The 21,724-nt window shown below is 41.2% G+C and overlaps 1 protein-coding gene across 1 annotated transcript in view; it reads left to right on the top strand.

Moving 5' to 3' along the window:
* The window catches only part of LOC124545380 (fatty acyl-CoA reductase 1-like), a 163,300-nt gene that overhangs the window by 76,543 nt on the left and 65,033 nt on the right, over window positions 1-21,724 (top strand). The window contains exon 5 of the mRNA XM_047124290.1: window positions 20,656-20,765. Within this exon, the coding sequence (XP_046980246.1) occupies window positions 20,656-20,765 (110 nt within the window). The remainder of the gene's footprint in view (window positions 1-20,655; window positions 20,766-21,724) is intronic.

Genomic DNA, 21,724 nt, shown 5'->3' with positions numbered 1-21,724 from the left:
ATAAGGCAACCAGAAAATATGTAAAAAAAGATAATGTTGTAATGCCTTCTTAGACGGAAGTCTTATTGAAAAGTCTGTTACAAATTTACCTTACGTGAATATTGAAATAAAATATTTTCTTAAATAATTTTCTGTACATAATAATAACTACTAATATTATTGTTACTGTTATTAAGATTTTCAGAACAGTGCAGTTTACAGTACCACTAATATTATTATTATTATCAACAATGTATTGGTATATAAGAATGTCAACACTGAAACTTTCTTGCAGATTAAGACAATATGTCAGACAGAGACTCGAACTCGGGATATTTGCGTTTCGCAGTCAAGAGATACCCAAGCACGACCCATAACGCGTCCTCACAGAGATAATTCTCCCAGTTCCTCGTCTCCTAACTTCCAGACTTCACAGAAACTCTCCCGCAGACCTCGCAAGACTAGCACTCCTGGTAGCAAGGATATTGTGAAGACATGACTTAGACACAACCTGCAGGACGTTCCCAGAACGAAATTTTCACTTTTCAACGGAGTTTGGGTTTATATGAAACTTCCTGGCAGATTAAAACCGTATGTCATACCAAGAGTCGAGCTTGGACCTTTGCCTCTGCAGGCAAAGGTGCCAAATTCGAGTCCTGGTCCCTCACTCAGTTTTAATCTGCCAGGAAGTCTCATATCAGTGCAAATTCCGCTGCAGAGTGAAAATTTTGTTCTAGATGTCAACAACTGTACGAAAAATGTGTGTTAGCAAAAGATTTTCACAGCGTTATAGCTGCTGTGAACAATACACTTGCAACAGCAAAAGAGAAGAGAACAGCGTCTATGTGTATTATTTTTTCATTAATTTCCGAAAAAGCGTTTGGATCGCAACGAAAGCCAATGACCTTATATGTGAGAAGAGGGAGCGACAACGTTCTTCTTTTAAATAACAAATTTTAATGCCCCGTATTGCTCGACTGCATGGTACTTTATGAGTAGGAACTGACGTTTTTATATAATCAGTTTGTCTACTAGACACATATGAAAGGAATATAGTGGTTCATGTCACTATTCTCGAAATCAACTATGTCCACGTTGTACACTTCAACACAAAATATCATGGACATGATGCAGCTGTTTTGAGGAAGTCAAGTTTACTATTACTGACAGTCAAGAATCTGGATGGCAAGTGTATTTGCAGTGCTCGACGTAAGCCAGTACTGGTGCTCCCGCTCGGGTGTTGACATGTCCTCTGCTCAGTATTAGATAGCGCTCACCCTTCATCAACACCTTTTACTCCTCTCTTTGCCCCGATGCTTTAAGTTGTATAACATGTAAGCAAAATAATCCGTGCTCCTCGTTTAACAACAAGTAACTGATAAGCCACACAGGAACAGTATTAGTAAACATATTATGCAATGCATATTGTACTTAAATTTTGTGTCGGGAAAAGGATAACGTGTTGAACAATGACAATGTTTTTGAAGAAGACAATAATGGTAACAAATTTGGTGGCGCAGGAACAGTGACAAAATACTCATAATGACTATTCAGTTTTTATAAGTCTCTACTATCTTGAGCCGAAAAGTTGTAATAGGCAACAAATGTGATTAGTCAGCAAGTTCTGCCTTATCGAGACAACCATCATATATCGCCTCTTCACATGTCCAAGGTGCATGAAGTCAGAGATATGCATGCTTTAAGATACAAACGATGATACTCCGTCACAAATCTGCATGTTTTGCGAATACATTTCTGACAACAAGGAAAAGGTGTGAGTATTTAAGGAACTCAGATACATACTGTATTGTTGCCTCTTTCTGTCTATGTGAGGCACCCATGTGTAACATGCCAAACCAGCTGTCATCGATTGCGAAGAGAATGTGACAAGATATACGCCAGCTAAGGATACCTAAAGTACTGCACTATGTTAGAAATCCAAGTGGACCATATCATACTCGCGACACCATTCCCCCTGTGTTTTCAATCCCCTAATGAATTTGAATGTGATCCCTTGCCATAAGTTCCCAAAATGCTATATGTGCGGTTTGAAATGCAAAACCTTTGCAGTATTGTGTGACTTATTTCCAAATGTGCAAAACACAATTGTATGGGTATCTATCACCTTAAGGAATGTTCTCATATGCTATTTCCTATTCTGCAGTTGAGTTTTTCGACAACCTTCCTAAATTTCAAACAATATTTGATGTTTTACAGAACTCCTCTTTGCGATATATTAATTCATTGTCAAGTGAATTATTGCTTGCTGTTTTCGAAACTCGCAAGAAAATTAGTAGCCCAAGAAAACATTTGGAGCATTCCAGTGAAAAAATTCGATACGTGCTGGCAATTCGGTAGACACTTTATTCCAGTCGGGAACGTCAAGCACATATTCATTCTCTCCCCATGGTTACAGATAAGCATCAAACAAAACTGTAACAATTTGCGCAGCACTTTGCCATTGCTGCCATGTAGAGAATAAAACTGTAACGAATTGCTCTCCAACCTGCAGAAAATGTTACAACATTGGACGTGAACAGTATGTGTAGCCACGCTTTATGTTTCTGATTCCTTGATCTCTGCTACAGATACTTTCAATAAGTGACCGAAAAACTGTAGAAGAATGGCAGCCCATTCTGAGTGAAGAACATCCAGAGAATGTTGAACATTCGGGCCTGGAGGGTAGCTGGCAGAAATTTTCGATCTGATTGACATCAGACTCTGGATAAGCAGGTCCATTTCAGAAATGTTGTTCTGCACAAACCATTGCCTCACACATGATGCTTTATGACAGGGTGCATTGCCATGTTGATACAAAGCAGCTGTAATCTCTAAACTGTTCCTACACTGTTTCCGTGTTTTAATATGTGTTCACGTCTTTCTGTATTTAACGTTTTCTTAAGCGCAATAAGGGAATAACACTCTAACCACAAAAAAAAAAAAAAACACTCCGCATATTTTAAAATTACCTCCTCCCCCGTACTTCACCGTTGGCAGACAACATTCTCCATCAGATTGCCACAGGATGTAGCGCGAGTTACCTGTCCAAATTTACCTGTCCAAATCACTCACTTCCATTATCAAATGTTCAGCAGCTTCGCTCTTTACAGCACCTCAGGCACTCTTAGCACTGATTACAGAAATGTAGGGCTTATGTTAAGCTGCTCGACCATTGCACCCTATCCTTTTTGCTTCCCTATGTACACCCACTATGATCAGGAGGCTGTTGGTAACACTTCGGAACTCATGACTGATTCCCACTGCTGATTTTATTACATTGTTTACGTCAACCCTGTGTCAGCTACATCTGTAGCAGGTGTGATTGTTGTGATCTCTCGTTTCCTCTAGCTTGCGTAACTTCCACATGTGAGCAGCTCTCATAGAGTTAAATGATGGATTAGCTACTCAGGTGATGTCCAATGATTAGTTGACTTCTAAGTAAGTGAGATATTATGTCCTAGCCGTTCTGCTGTTACTGCGTCTCTGCTAATAACACAGTGTACCCCAAACAGCTTTTTATCCCAGTACGTTCGTCAAGGAAGTTCATTACACAAAGTGTTAAAAAATAAGTTTTCACAATGCATGCACTCACACATAGCATGAAAAGTTTTACAAAAGGCATTTCATTCCCACAGACACCATAACTAGTCAGGAAGATAGTTTTACTCTGACACTGATGTGCTCATGCTGCACTCATGTTACAATAAAGGATTTTTTGTCTCTTCGTGACACGTTGCGTTTTGTCTTCTTCGTGTGTAACACATTTCCTCTAGCAAACCAATGTCAATGTTTTTATAATGTTTGGACATCGCCTCCGTTGGTCTTCCAGCTGGTTTGATCTGGTTCACCATGATTTCCTATGCAGTAGTTTTACTTAACATAAAATTTAATACTTATATCACCACGCTTCCTGTGGGATGGAAGCTGCGGTGGGTGGCCGGCAGTGGCCTGACAAGATGCTGTGTGCGGTAAGCCGCTGTCATCTAGCTTGCGTAACTTGCTGGTATGCTGTAGAGAATTAGACGGCTGATTCAATGTAAAACTACAATTGTGCCAGCCAGTGTAATCTATGTAGCACAGACGTGCAGAAAGGAAACAACACTTACATTTGGAACTCACGTCTCCACATCTGTTTCCTGCCGTTTGAAATGTAGAAATGAAGTATGATGACAACAGTGACAATCCAAGCATTAGATAGTTTATTACAGTTTACTTCATTCTGCATATCTTGAGAGCACACATGCTTTCTAAATCATTTTCCTTGGCTATGGGGAAGTGAAATATAATGCATATATTGAAAAGACGGCACATGTCGCGTTTTATTTTGCCTTTAAAGACAGATCTGGGAACGGGTGTTGAGTTGATTTTAGACTTTCACATGAGGTAAGAATTCCTGTGAATGTGCGTGCAGACTCCTTCCTCGGCACTAATTTCTAATTCAGCAGAAGGTCTTGCAAGAAGTCATCACTATTTTGCTGACTCTGGAGGGAGGTAGGATACAAAATTGGGACTTCTACTGAGGGATGTTGTGTTATTGTATCTGTTACTGTGCTTCAGTGCCTTTCATCTAGGACATATGTGCAACCCAAAAAAAAAAAAAAACTCATGCATGCTGTTTCTCATTCGATATTACGATGACGGTTCCCATGTGGCCGTGACGTTCGTCGATATTGGTCTGCCGCCCAGGTAGGCGCTATTCAGTCAGCCGGAGCGCTGATATCCTGATCCTGGTAGGTAGGACGGACCTCCACGTCCTCCCACTTGCGACACAAGCAGGCTGTACTGCTGAACTCTGCGAGTGGTGATTGTATCCACGTAGCCATGTCTGCCAGTAGCGGTTGTTGTTGTCCATAGTGCGTGGGAAATCACAACACGCTTATGCCGGACGTCACTTCGCTGCAATCAGGGAATCGAGAGCGAACGACAAGTACGCCATCAGTCCATCTGACTCTCTGCATGACGAGCCAAACTTCTAGACTACTTGCAGAGCGAAGGAGTGGCTGTGTTTACCCGATGTAATTCGTCACGATCGAATAGCGCTTGCTATTACGAAGGTATGAGCGGTTTTCCTTCGGCTGTGCTGGTGCAACAAGTTTTTTTTATAATTTATCAGTATTCGCTTTAGCATTTCTGTCGTCACATAACGAAGATAACGTGACAATGTTTGGCTGCTGTGTCCAACTACATTCTGCTCAAGTCTGCTGTGTGGCTCGCCATGTGTTTTGCTCGGACCCACTCTCGGCGGTGAAATGTTTCCATTGCGGCCGCCTTGTGTCGACATTGCCGTAACACAGCCAGATAGCTTCGCTCTCGGACTTTGAAAATTTTACCGGTTTGTTCTGCTCTATACAAGGTTGGCAGGAATGCAATCAACAGTTTTTTTGAAACTCGTGAGTACCGAGGATTTTAGGCAAACTATGCAAAATGTGAAAAAAATGTGTGATGTCAAGTTAGAAAGATAAGGAATTGTTCTGATTGCAAGACCGCAAATGAAGTGCAGAGCCATATTTAATGATATTTGGTGACAGTCGGATTAAGTATACTTAACTTTTTTTTAAATCCTGTACAGCCATTTTAGATGCTTCAGAGACGCCGATTGTAGATTTTCATTATGACTATATGCTGAAGAAACTTAAGCTGAAAAGTGTTAAAATGCGTTACACGTACAGGGTGCCCCATTGATCGTGACAGGGACAAATATCTCACGAAACAAGCGTCAAACGAAAAAACTACAAGCAACGAAACTTGTCTAGCTTAAAGTGGGAAACCAGATGGCGCTATGGTTGGCCCGCTAGATGACACTGCCATAGGTCAAACATATATCAACTGCGTTTTTTTTAAAATAGGAACCCCCATTTTTATTACATATTCGTGTAGTACGTAAAGAAATATGAATGTTTTAGTTGGACCACGTTTTTCGCTTTTTGATAGATGGCGCTGTAATAGTCACAAACATGTGGCTCACAATTTTAGACGAACAGTTGGTAACAGGCAGGTTTTTAAAATTAAAATACAGAACGTAGGTACGTTTGAACATTTTATTTGGGTTGTTCCAATGTGATACATGTACCTTTGTGAACTTATCATTTCTGAGGACGCAAACTGTTACAGCGTGATTACCTGTAAATACCACACTAATGCAATAAATGCTCAAAATGATGTGCGTCAACCTCAATGCATTTGGAAATACGTGTAACGACATTCCTCTCAACAGCGAGTAGTTCGCCTTCCGTAATGTTCGGACATGCATTGACAATACGCTGACGCATGTTGTCAGGCGTTGTCGGTGGATCACGATAGCAAATATCCTTCAACTTTCCCCACAGAAAGAAATCCGGGGACGTCAGATCCGGTGAACGTGCGGGCCATGGTACGGTGCTTCGACAACCAATCGACCTGTCATGAAATATGCTATTCAATACCGCTTCAAACGCACGCGAGCTATGTGCCGGACATCCATCATGTTGGAAGTACATCGCCATTCTGTCATGCATTGAAACATCTTACGTAACATCGGTAGAACATTACGTAGGAAATCAGTATACATTGCACCATTTAGGTTGCCATCGATAAAATGAGGGGCAATTATCATTTCTCCCAATGCCACACCATACATTAACCCGCCAAGGTCGCTGATGTTCCACTTGCCGCAGCCATCGTGGATTTTCCGTTGCCCAATAGTGCATATTATGCCGGTTTACGTTACGGCTGTTGGTGAATGACGCTTCGTCGCTAAATAGAACGCGTGCAAAAAATCTGTCATCGTCCCGTAATTTCTCTTGTGCCCAGTGGAAGAACTGTACACGACGTTCAAAGTCGTCGCTATGCAATTCCTGGTGCATGGAAACATGTTACGGGTGCAATAGATGTTGATGTAGCATTATCAACACCGACGTTTTTGAGATTCCCGATTCTCGCGCAATTTGTCTGCTACTGATGTGCGGATTAGCCGCGACAGCAGCTAAAACACCTACTTGAGCATCATCATTTGTTGCAGGTCGTGGTTGACATTTCACATATGGCTGAACACTTCCTGTTTCCTTAAATGACGTAACAATCCGGCGAACGGTCCTGACACTTGGATGATGTCGTCCAGGATACCGAGCAGCATACATAGCACACGTCCGTTGGACATTTTGATCACAACAGCCATACATCAACACGATATCGACCTTCACCGCAATTGGTAAACGGTCCATTTTGACACGGGTAATGTACCGTTCCCACTGGCGGAATGTTACGTGATACCACGTACTTATACCTATGTGACTATTACAGCTCCAAAGCGAAAAAAGTGTTCCAACTAAAAAATTCATATTTCTTTACGTACTACACGAATATGTAATAAAAAATGGGGGTTCCTACGTAAAAAAACGCAGTTGATATCCATTTGACCTATGGCAGTGCCATCTAGCGGGCCAACCATAGCGCCATCTGGTTTCCCCCTTCAAGCTAGACGGGTTTCGTTCTTTGTAGCTTTTTCGTTTGATGCTTATTTCGTGAGATATTTGGCCTGGTCACTACCAACGGACCACCCTATATAATATATGGATAGTCTACTATATCACATAACCGCTGCAGTCATTTATGATGCTATTAACAGTGATGTGTACATGCGGTATGAAACATCAGCTTACCTTGCTAATAACATTTATATCATCGCACACAACAACAGAAACGAATATAATTTCGTAGGCTTCTGCGTCAAAAGTAAGTCGAGGTAAAAGTTTTCTGGGTTGGTACCGTGTCATATCGTATAAACAATTGTTGGAGGAACCCTACTTTTCGGCCACGTTGCAGCGGCCTTCTTCTAGGTCTACTGGACCAGTATACCCAGAAGATGGCCGCTGCAACCGAGGCCGAAAAGTAGGGTTCCTCCAGCAATAGTTTTATACCATATGATGCGGCACCATACCCATAAAACTTTACCTGCACTAGAAACGAACTTAGTGTTGTGTTGGCTGAAGAGCCAACACCGTGTTACTATTGGAGGCCGAAATGCACGCGTTTAGCTCACGCAGGCTGGGTTGACGAGGGAAGAACTATACTGACGTGAGGTCTGGAACATGACAAGGAATTAGAATTCAGAAAGCGGACGTAATTAGTTTGATACTTAACTTTAATCCATGAATGATGAACGTCGCTCTTGACGGTACATGAGTCACAAAATTATCTGTTCAGAATACATTCTTGAAGAATATGACGCCTTGCTAGGTCGTAGCAAATGACGTAGCTGAAGGCTATGCTAAACTGTCGTCTCTGCAAATGAGAGCGTCTGTAGTCAGTGAACCATCGCTAGCAAAGTCGGCTGTACAACTGGGGCGAGTGCTAGGGAGTCTCTCGAGACTAGACCTGCCGTGTGGCGGCGCTCGGTCTGCAATCACTGATAGTGGCGACGCGCGGGTCCGACGTATACTAACGGACCGCGGCCGATTTAAAGGCTACCACCTAGCAAGTGTGGTGTCTGGCGGTGACACCACACTTAGTGTAATGAAGCGTAAATTGTTAGGAGAAATTGTTACAAAATTCGTACGACTGAAAACAAAACTCCAACCTCTTGAAAATGAAGTGCAATGTATAATGCACATAGTAAAAGGTGTGGAACGCTCATCAGCAGAAGAACTTAATGATAATTATTGTTGCGAATGCATGTAAAATATACCGTAAAAACGACTGTGCACTGTGTAATTCGTTCTAAGCAACACAAATTTTGGACCGTAAAGCCATGCAAATTACCAGTTTCAGTGAAAGGTGATAAGTGTTTCGTATTTCCAGATAATGTAAATACATTAACTTGGGGTTATTACTAACTGAAGAACGATGATGATGACTCGTTTTATTGCAATGATACACATAACTGAAAGATTTTAAATAACGTAAATATTTGAAAACATAAAAGAATGTGAAGAGTGTGTGTTTGTGAGAGATGAAGGGAATAAAAATGCATGTAGACAACATTGCACACTTTGAATTCTTCTGATCTGTTTTTTGAACATGGAATTTAACAAATATATCAAATCTGAAACCTTTTTTTTCAGTTCCTCCGTAAAACCTTTTCATGTGATTCATACATGTTAGCATTACATTAGAGAGAGAGAGAGAGAGAGAGAAATGGCATTTACTGTAACATTAGTCTGTTTTCTTAGCAGCGGCCTGGTGTGTTCTCAGACACCTTCACCACTGACATGAGGATCTGTCTCTGTCTCTCTCTGCACGACAAACAGCAAGTGGCTGCAAATGTCTAAGGAGTTTAGTATTTGACATATTAAAACAGAGAAGGGATCAAACACAGGTGTGTGTGTGTGTGTGTGTGTGTGTGTGTCTGTGTGTGTGTGTGTGTGAGTATTAACGAAGTTTGCATGTTTATCTACTTATAAGTATTTAAGCATGACACAATAAATTCCGATCAATACTTTTCTGAACCTGCGACCAATTCAGGTGTCTTTGTGCGTATATGCGCTTTTACGCAAAACAGAGGTAGTAAAACAAAGGTTACATTTTATTAAATGGAAATATTGCAAATCTTTGAACATGAAGCCATTTTACGCGATTCAGAGACAAGTATCTTTAAACATGAGGCGATTTTTACGCAATGTATGTGGAGCTGACATAACTTTAAGTTATGCCCAGTTAACCAAGCAGCGGAAGCACGCGAAGGTTGTGCAGGACAGTGGAAGCGTGCTGGGTCTATAAAGTAGTGGTCAGTGGACAGAAACCACGCCCTGCTAGAAAAAAATAAATCTTTCAGAATCTGATCTAAAAATATTGACATTCGGCACATGTCCCTACAGGTCGTCCCAGCAGATGTAAAACACAATTGATTTTGAGAACTCTGAAACAGGAAAGCAGGATAAGAGAAAGAATCACTCTTTCATCTTTACCATTATTCACAACACAAATGAAGTTGTTGTTGTCTTCATTCCTGAGACTGATTTGATGCAGCTCTCCATGCTACACCATCCTGTGCAAGCTTCTTCATCTCCCAGTATTTACTGCAACCTACATCCTTCTGAATCTGCTCAGTGTATTCATCTCTTGGTCTCGCTCTGCGATTTTTACCCTGCACGCTGCCCTCGAATACTAAATTGGTGATCCCTTGATGCCTCAGAATATGCCCCACCAACCGATCCCTTCTTCTAGTCAAGTTGTGCCACAAATTTCTCTTCTCTCCAATTCTATTCAATACCTCCTCATTAGTTATGTGATCTACCGATCTAATCTTCAGCATTCTTCTGTAGCACCACATTTCGAAAGCTTCTGTACTCAAAATGTAGCCTGTTGTGAGCTATTGTTAGTTTACTGTAAAAATCAGTTAGTTCAATTTATTTTGAATTGTGACAAATAAAATATTATCAGTCCAACTTTTCTTTTCTCGTTCACTACTGTCAGAAGCGCGGATTTTAGGCTGTTTACGATAGTAGATAGGCTGATGTGAATGTTTAGTATTGATTGAAATAATGTACCAGTGACTAGGAGGACAGATATTGGTCTGTACGAGTCGGTATTGTTAGGCATTTTTCCGGGCGTAATTACTTTTGCTGCCTTCCACTAGCCTGGCACTGTTCGTACGGAGAAAAATGCACTGAAAAGCACCGAGTGAGTTGGAAGGAAGGCTTGCGTGGGAGCCTGCCGTAGTAGTTTGAAGGTGGTGCCTTCCACTCCTTGTTTTAAGGTGACTCATCTGGTTCATTTTTGGTATCGTAGGTAGATGAATTACTTTGACTCTGCTTTGATTTACGTGATTTTTGTGGATGTAGTCAATGAGTGGACTTTTAGGAGAAGTGCGAAGCTTAGCTAGTGAGTTAAGGAACACATCGGATTTTCCCGTTTCGTCCGCTGCGTTGTTTCCACTTTTCCGTTGGAGATGAGTGCAGTGGTACAGGCGACCTTACTTATTCCCACAAAGACCTCGAAGTGTTCATTGGCGTTTAGGAGCTGCAGTTGTGCGTTCCTATTTCGACTCTTGAATAGTAAGAGGGTCTCCTACTCGGTTTTCTAAGTAATTCCACTCCCTTTTCAGAAGGAGAGATCGAGGCTTAATCTACAGCATCTGTATATCCTTCTTTTCTCCTTGATCAGTTGAAGGACATTGAGTCGAAACCTTTCTTCTCGCTGCCAGGCCGTAACGAATGCGACATATGCACCTCACGATTTGAGAAAAATACAGATCAATTATCTTTCTGTTGTGGTTGTCCATATAGTCTTTGCTGCTAATAGTGGTGGTGGGGAGTTCTTGCACAAGCTTCTCCGGGAATGGTGACCACATCTGGATTTTGTGCTTTAATGGGTTTTGTAATTGAAGTCCGAGTTCTTTCGTCGACTGAGGTGCTGTTGACAAAAAGGAAGAGAATGATTTTCCATATCGTTTCAAATGGTTCAAATGGCTCTGAGCACTATGGGTTTAAAAGCACAAAATCCAGATGTGGTCACCATTCTCGGAGAAGCTTGTGCAAGAATTCCCCACGACCACTATTAGCAGCAAAGACTATATGGACAACCACAACAGAAAGATAATTGATCTGAAGTTTTCCCATCGCCAGAGTGATTCCACTGGAAATTACACTGCCAGTTTCCTTCCTAGTGCTCCATCTAATACGATCTCCATCGTCGACAGCCGTGTACACCACTTACCACTCAACGGCTAACTCGGTAATCCAGCCTGAATTGCAGGCTGCTTAGCTGAGACAACAAAAATAGTAGGGAAAAAAACAGTATCTTCTTAGTCATGTAATTATTCACAGAAAACTGTTTATCAGGTATAATCTTACGTTAAAGATTTAATGCAGTAAGAAAAGACGGGTTAAGCAGTGGAGTTAAAATACAAGGTGAAAGGGCATCAATGATACGATTCGCTGATGACATTGCTATCCTGAGTGAAAATGAAGAAGCATTACAGGATCTGCTGAATGGAATGAACAGTCTGCTGAGTACAGAATATGGACTGAGTATAAAACGAAGAAAGTAATGAGAAGTAGCAAAAATGAGAACAGACAATAACATCAGGATTGGTGGTCACGAGGAGATGAAGGAATTCTACCACCTAGGTAGTAAAATATCTAGTGACGGACAAAACAATGACATCAAAAGCAGACTAGCATTGACAAAGAGGGCGTTGCTGGAAAAGAGAAATCTACTAGTGTCAAATATTGAACTAAAAGGGGGAAAGAAATTTCTGAGTATGTACGTTTGAAGCACAGCATTGTATGGTAGTGGAACATGGACTGTGGGAAAACGGGAACAGAAGAGAATCCAAGCATTTGTGACTCTGTGCTACAGAGTTTAAGTTAAGGAATGAGCACTTTCTGTGCAGAATCTGAGAGGAATGGAATATGCGCAAATCACTGACAAAGAGAAACAAGAGACAGGATGATAGTATATGTGCTCATGAAGAAATTACTTTCATAAAACTAGAGGAAGCTGTAGAGGGCAAAAAGCGATAGCGGAAGATAGATACTGGAATACAGCCACCAAATAATTGAGGACTTAGGTTGGTAGTGCTGCTCTGAGACCAAGAGGCTGGAACAGGAGAGAAATTCGTGGTGGGCCGCATCAAACTAGTCAGAAGACTGATGACTCAAAAAAAAGCATTGACGTTAGAGACTGTGTTCATGTCTTGCGACAATGTAACTCATGTTCTACACAATATTGTGTTGTATGTTAAATACAGTAAGATTCACCAAGTAAATACATAAAGGAGACTCTCTGGATGTCAAAGTTTGTGTTGTTTGTCAAGCAGTCAGCCGAGTGGAGGGTCTGAATCAGAGGCTCAGACGGTTCTGCGACCGTGTAGGCTGCACATTCCTCGACTTGCGCCATAGGGTGGCGGAGTTTCGGGTTCCGCTAAATAGATCAGGTGTCCACTACACACAGGAGGCGGCTACAAGGGTAGCAGGGGCTGTGTGGCGTGGACTGGGCGGATTTTTAGGTTAGACAGTCTCGGGAAAGATCAAAAAGGGCTCCAGTCTCAAACGGTACAGGGCAAAGAAACGACAAGAATCGACCAAGCAACAGTCGGTATTACAGTTGTAAATTGTCGTTGCTGTGTTGGAAAAGTACCAGAGCTTCAAGGTCTGATAGAAAGCAGTGAAGCTGAAATCGTTATAATAACAGAAAGCTGGCTAAAGCCGGAGATAAATTCTGCCGAAATTTTTACAGAGGCGCAAACCAGTTCAGAAAGGATAGATTAAATAAAGTAGGTGGTGGCGTGTTTGTGTCTGTTGCTAGTAGTTTATCTTGTTGTGAAGTTGAAATAGATAGTTCCTGCAAATTACTATGGGTAGAAGTTATACTCAAAAGCCATACCAAATTAATAATTGGCTCCTTCTACCAACTCCCAGACTCAGATGACATAATAGCTGAACGGTTCAAAGAAAACTTGAATCTCATTACAAATAAGTACCCCACTCATACAATTACAATTGGTGGAGACTTCAATCTACCCTCGATTTGTTGGCGAAAATGCATGTACAAACCCGGTGGTAGACAGAAAACATCTTATGAAATTGTGCTAAATGCTTTCTCTGATAGTTACTTTAAACAATTAGTTCATGAGCCCACACGAATTGTAAATGGTTGCGAAAAAACACTTGACCTCTTAGCCACAAATAATCCTCATCTAATAGAGAGCGTCATGACAGATACAGGGACAAGTGTACACAAGGACATTGTAGCGAGGCTCAAAACCATATCAAAGAAAACCACTAAAAATAATAATAATAAAAATAATAAACGCAAAATATATCTATTTAAAACAGCAGATAAAAATCCGCTTGATGCCTTCCTAAGAGAGACTCTCCATTCCTTCCAAGCTAATTAGGTAAGTGTGGACCAGATATAGCTCAAATTCATAGATACAGTATCGACAGCAATAGACAGATTCATACCGTGTAAGTTAATAAGAGACGGGACTGATCAACCACGGCACACAAAACACTTCAGAACATTGTTGAGGAAGCAAACGAAAAAAGCATGCCAAATTCAGAAGAACGCAAAGTCCCCAAGACTGGCTAAGTTTCACGGAAGCTCGAAATTTAGTGCGCACGTCAATGCGACATGCTTTTAACAGTTCCACAATGAAACATTGTCTCAAAATATGGTAGAAAAACCAAAGAGATTCTGGTCTTATGTAGGGTACAGTATTGGCAAAAAACAGCCAATACCGTCACTGCATGATAACGATGGAAATGTTACCGATGATGGTGTCACTAAAGCGGAGTTACTAAATACAGTTTTCCGTAATTCCTTCACGAAAGAAGACGAAGAAAATATTCCACAATTCGAAACCAGAACAGCACTTAGCGTGAGTGACATAAAAGTAGATAACTTAGGTGTTGTGAAACAACTCAAATCACTTACGAAAGGCAAGTCCTCCGGTCCTGATGGTATACAAATCAGGTTCCTTTCAGAGTAAGCAGACAGAATAGCACCTTTCTTAGCAATCATATACAACCGCTCACTGTTCCTAAAGACTGGAAAGTCGCACAGGTCACACCAATATTCAAGAAAGGAAATAGGAGTAACCCATTGAATTACAGACCCATACCACTGACCTCAAATTGCAGTAGGATTTTGGAGCATATACTGCACTCGAACATAAAGCATCACCTTCAAGAAAATGTCTTATTGATACATAACAATCACGGATTCAGAAAATATCGTTCTTGTGCAACACAGCTAGCTCTTTATTCCCATGATGTAATGAGAGCTGTCGACAAGGTATCTCAGATCGATTCCAAATTCCGAGATTTCCAGAAGGCTTTTGATACCGTTCCTCACAAGCGACTATTAATCAAATTGCGTGCATATGGAGTATCGTCTGAGTTGTGTGGCTGGATTAGTGATTTCCACTCAGAGAGGTCACAGTTCCTAGTGATAGACGGCATATCATCAAGTAGAACAGAAGTGATATTTGGCGTTCCGCGAGGTAGTGTTATAGGCCCTCTGCAGTTCCTAATTTACATAAATGATCTAGGTGATATTCTGAACAACCCCCTTAAATTGTTTGTAGATGACGCTGTAATTTACTGTCTAGTACATTCCAATTACAAAATGATCTAGAGAGAATTTCAGTATGGTGCGAAAAGTGGCAATGTACACTAAACAATGAAAAGTGCGATGTCATCCCCGTAGGTACTAAAAGAAATCTGATAAATTTTGGGAATACGATAAATCGCACAGATCTAAGGGCTGTCAATTCGACTATATTTCAAAGACCACATAGATAATATTGTGGAGAAAGCGAAGCAAAGACTGCACTTTGTTGGCAGAACACTTAGAGTATGCGACAAACCCACTAAAGAGAGAGCCTATGTTACACTTGTCCGTTCTCTGCTGGAATATTGCTGCGCTCTGTGGGACCCTTACCATGTAGGATTGACGGAAGACATCGAAAAAGTGCAAAGAAGGGCAACCCGTTTCGTGTTATCGCGCAGCAGTAGTGAGACTGTCACTGATATGATACGCGAGTTGGGGTAGCACTCACTGAAACAAAGACGGTTTTCTTTGCGGCGAAATATATTTACGAAATGTCAGTCACCAACTTTCTCTTCCGAATACGAAAATATTTTGTTGACACCTACCTACGTAGGGAGAAATGATCATCATAATAAAATAAGAGAAATCAGAGCTCTACCGGAAAGATTTAGGTGTTCCTTTTTCCCACGCGCCAGTCGAGAGTGGAATGGTAAAGAAGTAGTATGAAAATGGTTCGATGAACCCTCTGCCAGGCACTTAAATGTGAATTGCAGAGTAACTGTGTAGATGTTGATGTTGATGTAGACAGAGAGAGAGACTTGGTTGTGGAGTATGGCTAGAAGTAGAATTGCGTAGTCGTGCGAGGGCCTGATTTGTTGCATCCGGAGTCCGTGCAGGGGCTAAACAACACAGGCACCCACCCTCTGGCAAGCATATGCAGATTGTTATAGCCGCTCACCTGCCAAGTTCGTCAACTCTTGATGAGTTATTGTTGTATCTGTGGAAACTCGTTGAAACCTATTCTGCTTTATAAAGCAGGATAGATGGCTTTCTGAGGCATATCTGGTGATAGAGCGTTGGTGCAGGCCCAAATTTTTCGTAACGCACTGTGGGAGCACGTTGATGGACATGGGTTTCCCATTTTAACCTGACGGAACTGTCAGTTACTAGTGTAATCATCAAGACTGGACCGTCGATCAATAGCGATGTGTCGTCTGATCAGATAAATCATGTTTCTTTTTTCATCAGGTCTCTGGTTGTTTGTTAATGAGCCATCATCGTGGTGAGGATCTAATAGAATAACTTATGGGTGTGAGCCAGTGTGGGGCAGTGTTATGGTATTATGGCATGGGGGACATTCACCTGGGGTCGTAAAGGACCTGCAGCAGTAATCACATAAAGTGTGAAAGCTTGCGGAGTAAGTGAAAATTGTTCAGGACCACCTTCAATCCTTGATGCTTGATGTTTACCCCAACAGTGACGTCATATTCTAGCAGGAAAACTGTCTGTGTCGAGCGGTGAGAATCGTGCTACAGTGGTTTAACGAGCATGAGAGTGAACCCACCTTGACGTCTTGACTACCACATCTGCCTGACTTTAACTTGATGGAACAACTCTGGGACGCCATCGGATGCATTCCTGTGCTGCAGTTGGACATCTGACTGGTTGCAGCTTGGGTCTGGCTCAAGATTGGTTTCAATCCCCTATGAAAGAACCTTGCTGCAGTGGGAGCGAGGTGCTCGTATTTTGCTGCACCTGTGACACATATTCGAATAATTCCACCGAGTAGGGGGGACTGGGGCAATATGGTCACCTTACGGAATGAATCTCTACAATTGACACATCATTCAGACTTACTGTCTCTAACTTCGCCTTTGGAACTATTGTTGTATATACATTGAAATAACTGTTTACCAGTTTTATAAACTTGAACTCATTTATGTTAGCAGCAATAATCTCAATGTCTGCACAGTGACCACATTGCCCCAGGACCCTGGTCGAAAAATCCAAATAATAGCTTCTACATGTAAAGGAAGCTATAATTCAATGTAGTATTAAATTTAATACTTGCATAGGGTATACATGCCTATAAAAAGTTACTTAACATTATCAGAAACAAATCTGAAAACAGGCTTTTTGAAATTGAATATAACATTTTCACACAAAAGTTTCATAGGGAAATGCAGTAGTCGTTGCACGAGTTTACTTCCTACATTTGTATAAGTCACAAGTGAAATCGTCGCAGTCTTCATCAACTCTAGCACACTCTTTACGAGACCATTCATGGCAAGGCGAACAACACATCCACCCTTCAGCACTTTTGGACCCTTTATCCTTACAGAACAGGCATTCAGCGCCATCTCCTTCATTTTCATTCTCGCTGCTTGTAACCTTCCGAACAGAAGCCTTCCTTCTCTTGGTGTTGGTTTCGCTTTGCTTATCTGAAGCTGTAAGTTTCCTCCATGATCTATTTTTCATGCTATGCACATTCTTCTTCATTCCGTTTGCCTTTTGTTCTTCTGCTTTCAAAACATCCTCTTCAGTCGGCTGTTCTTATATGGACTGCTTGACATGGCAACTAAGACTCTTTTCCTCTTCTGCAAATGAACCTGAACAGATTTGGGTAGCGGGCTGATATCTTACGAGTAACCAGAGAAGAAGAACTATGTTGTGGTGACATCGGAGCTGGAATATGTGGTGCATTATTAGAGGTTCTACATGGAACTGGTTTTATTTTCAGGTTTTCTGAATTGGAAAATAAAGACCTACCTTTGAGAATAAGAGGTCTCTCAGTAGGCAAAGAGGCAGAAAAATGTTTCTTCTAAAAGTTGATAGGAAATATGTCACATCCTTTAAATCCATTAACAGCTGTTATAGGTGTTTCCGACCCCAGATATGCTCCTCCAAAGAGTTTGCTCACTTGGAATTGGATCACTGCTCGTGCAGGATTGTTGCGGAGAAACTTCATACAGCAGACACATGAAATTTATCAAGTGGAAACACATCCAGTGGCTGCAATTTATGGCTGCAATGATGCGGAACTGTAAATGTCAGCATATCGTTTCCCCTTGCGTGCGTAATGACTTCCAGGTTCGTGATGTGTGTTACGTGAGCATCAAATTTGAGAAGAGCAGGATGCTTGTCTGATGTCTCAGCATGGCTCAGGAAATGGTCATATCATAAAGAAAATTTAAGAATTACAAGGAAATAATGTTCCTGGTGGAGCACCATCAGCGCACTTGGCTTATATTCTGATGTGAGGGAAAATAATACCCGGGGAATGAAATGTCCCCCAGCAGTAATACAAATGGCTGCTATGGACAGAATTCCACGTTCAGCAGATGTAATGGTCCCTAACTGCTTCTTTCGTTGCAAGGCAAGCACCTCATTTGATTTTGTTTGAATAGTAGTTACACCAGACTCATCGACAATAAAAATTAGAATCGTCGGAAATTGTTTTTGATCCAAGGTGGTTTTTAATATGGAGAAAAATTTATCTACATTAGGCTTCTTGAACGCGTAAGCTCCAGCGATTGATGTCCCTTGTCGCGACCACAGTGTCGGTTCTGATTGACGACTCTTGAGTCTGGAGAAGCAATCTCCTCTAGCAAGACGTGATTCTTTGTTCAAAGAATGATTAATTTTGTTTTTCTCAGCTGGTTCAAAACCAACGCTTCTGACATCTCTTACCATAAAACCAAAGATCATTGTTCCCATTTTCATAATGTAGTCTTTCAGTTGATCTCCTGTTCAGGGTTAAAAACAGGTCGTTTTGAACCAAAGACTTTTTTGCCTTCGGTTGCTTCTTTTGACTCATGTCTTCAATGCCATTCACGGAGTACTTGCTTTCTTGCAGCCCATTTCGACACTTCTTACTGCTTGAATAATCCGCTGCACTTTTGCTGGAGTCCAGCATTGTTTTCAAGCCATGTGAGGTAGATTTCTAGCCGATTACGTATTATCTGTAAGACAAAACTCGAGTTATATATTTTAATGTGTTTAGGGCAAAGTGGTCCCCTTGAAAGAAAGCGGAACCATCTTGCCCCAGACGCTGCAAGGCTAGAAAAAGATAGCGACAACATGTCTAACACATTTTAAAATCTCGAAACATACTGGTGACATCAGTTAAAGGTGCAGTTAACCAGAATATTAACTGTAAATAATAGTTCTTACAAATAAATTCCATTTAATGATAATAAAACTGAGCTTACCTTACTTCGGTTCTTCACAAAATCGATTTTTCCCTTTAGCTTCAAACCTGCACAAAAAGTCACCTCACCAGACATTCAACTGAGCATGGAACAGAAGTAGGACATAGCGTAATATTCCACCGAGCGGTAGCACCACCAACTGGCGACATGTTACAAGGGTACACACTGCCCCGGTGGATCACTTCACATGGGTCTTCCGTACTACTTTCTTATTGACTGCACCGTGTATCAATGTTTTAGTGAGTTTTGCTTCCACGAAGTTGAGCAGTTTGTCGTGGTAACAACACACAGCTCGTATTTACCATCCGCAGTGGTAGAAATGTCGCAAAGACGTTACAGGACCCTTACACGTTCAGTATCATTGTCAATATGTCAATATAACGACCGTCAGAGGCCGAGTACTGTCGTACTGTCAGTGCTAGAAATATTGACGAACAATATTAATGTCAGCCAAAGTTCTCTCAAAATCACCAGTGTGTAGTCAGCGTGTGAGGGCGAGTATTATAATTGTGACCTTTCGCCATTGTGTTCTTCGTATTTTCGGAGTTAGCCTTCTGTGTAACACAGCTGATACATATGGACTTTTAAGCGATTTTTAAAAACGAACAAAGAAATGACGGCTTAATGTATTTGGAGGTAGAGAAACAGCCCATGCATACACAGCTGGTCATCAGAAGTGTTTTTGAACAGATATTTTAAAAATGATTGGTAACAGTGTTTGTGGATATTAACACGCCTAATATCGAACACACGAATGCCCTGTGTCCAAACATTCCCAAATTACTCCTAATGGCTTGTTCACTGAGATTGCCTATCTTATTGCGATAGTTTGTTTTCTAATTCCTTCTCGTATTAGAAGGATCTTGTCATATGTAGACTGATAACAACACTGCAACTGCTGAAACTGAACGAAATTTATAATGAATTAGCTGCAACCAGTAGCCTTTACAGGTGCCTATTTTCCTGCAATGACGTATGAATATACTTGATATCCCTCCTTCAGATGTATACATTTATTTACTTTCTGTGAGCGTTATTTCATAACAAATGCCGTTGCGGAATTTTGCAACGGTGTTTAAGATAGCAATTGTAAGCAGTCGTAAGTGAAGAAATTTCACAACCACTAAATAGATCTGAAGATGGGGGAACATAAAACAAATGTATCCTCAGAAGCCCGTCTATTGCGGCATAATTTGTTTGTGTTAAGTAAGTACGTGGATCAGTCCCTCGGGTCATTCCCTCTGTAAACCCAACCCGCGATTTATGGGAATGTGAAAGTTGTGCATGCACATCCGTTGCAACACAGCCCTGAAAACCTGCAAAATACTCATGTAATACATTCATGCAGAATCACTGATGTACTGTGTTATAAATGTCGACCAATATTCTATCAAGCAGGAGGTCATTTGTTTTTGCTGATAAGTGTACATCACAAGCTAGATGAGTGTGGAGTAATATGCACATTTCTGAAAGTAACTACATGTTGTTATAGGATGCTGGGGAATCTACCAAACACATACGCCTTGACGAAGAACCTTACAGAGGAGCTGGTGGCGAGGTACTCTGACCGGCTGCCTATCGTCATTGCCAGGCCGTCCATTGGTGAGTGGGAAGTCTGTATCACTTTGTCACAGACCCATTTATTTCGAATTTCAGTATCCTTTCCAGGCAGCGATATATAAGGGCTGCTGTTTGAACTCCATTTTGGGGAAATCCATTACTGGAGAGCCTCAGCAATACTGACGATTTAAGAAGGGGAAAGGAGGCTGAAGGCGTGAAGTTTATGTTAGGGAGGAAGATGGACTAGCGTAGTCGGAGCAGATGTGACTGCTATCATGATTTGGTGGTGTAATGGTTAGCACAGCTGCCCAGTAAGCAGGAGATCGGCTTTCAAGTCCTATCTGTGCCACAAATATTAATTCATTTCTTTAGTTTTAATACTTATCAAAGGTAAAATCGAGACTCATATGTCTCAAGGATAATTTAATTCCATAAATCAATATTACTATATAATTAGTGATCTAATGAACTGGTAAGATTAAAAAAGTGAAAAGAACTAAAATGGTTAATATATTCAACATTACTTTTCAATGGCGATTGTATGGCAATGTATTTTTTAAATGTGACAAAAAGGTAAAGTTCATATCCTAATATTCCATCTCAAATGGTATGCAACAAAGGTATACTTCATGGTGATTAAGTGCATTTTATGTATAAGTATTCACTCTTCCTGCAGTACTTTCGAGCACTGACACGAACAAGAAACGAGAGCATTTGCGATGTCCAGTGACAGGAATTCTAAACTATCTGTACAAAACACTTTGTAATTAATAGAAAACTTTATTTCTATTAAGGCAAGAAACGATACTTAACTTTCTGTGCGTCCCGTGCCTGCTACATGCATTGACATTCGCAGTATATTACTACTCACAGCACCCAGACTGAGTATCAGTTTCCTATTACTCAGTGCTGGTCCACTCTAGCCCTGTTACCGAATTGGGCGTTGACCAGGGGTGTTGAATTTTGTCAATCTGGAGGTGTGGCGCTGCCCACTCTTTCCA

The sequence above is a fragment of the Schistocerca americana genome, chromosome 8, assembly GCF_021461395.2.
Source record: "Schistocerca americana isolate TAMUIC-IGC-003095 chromosome 8, iqSchAmer2.1, whole genome shotgun sequence".
NCBI classification, from domain to species: domain Eukaryota; kingdom Metazoa; phylum Arthropoda; class Insecta; order Orthoptera; family Acrididae; genus Schistocerca; species Schistocerca americana.
This window is presented reverse-complemented; position numbering and strand designations above follow the sequence as displayed.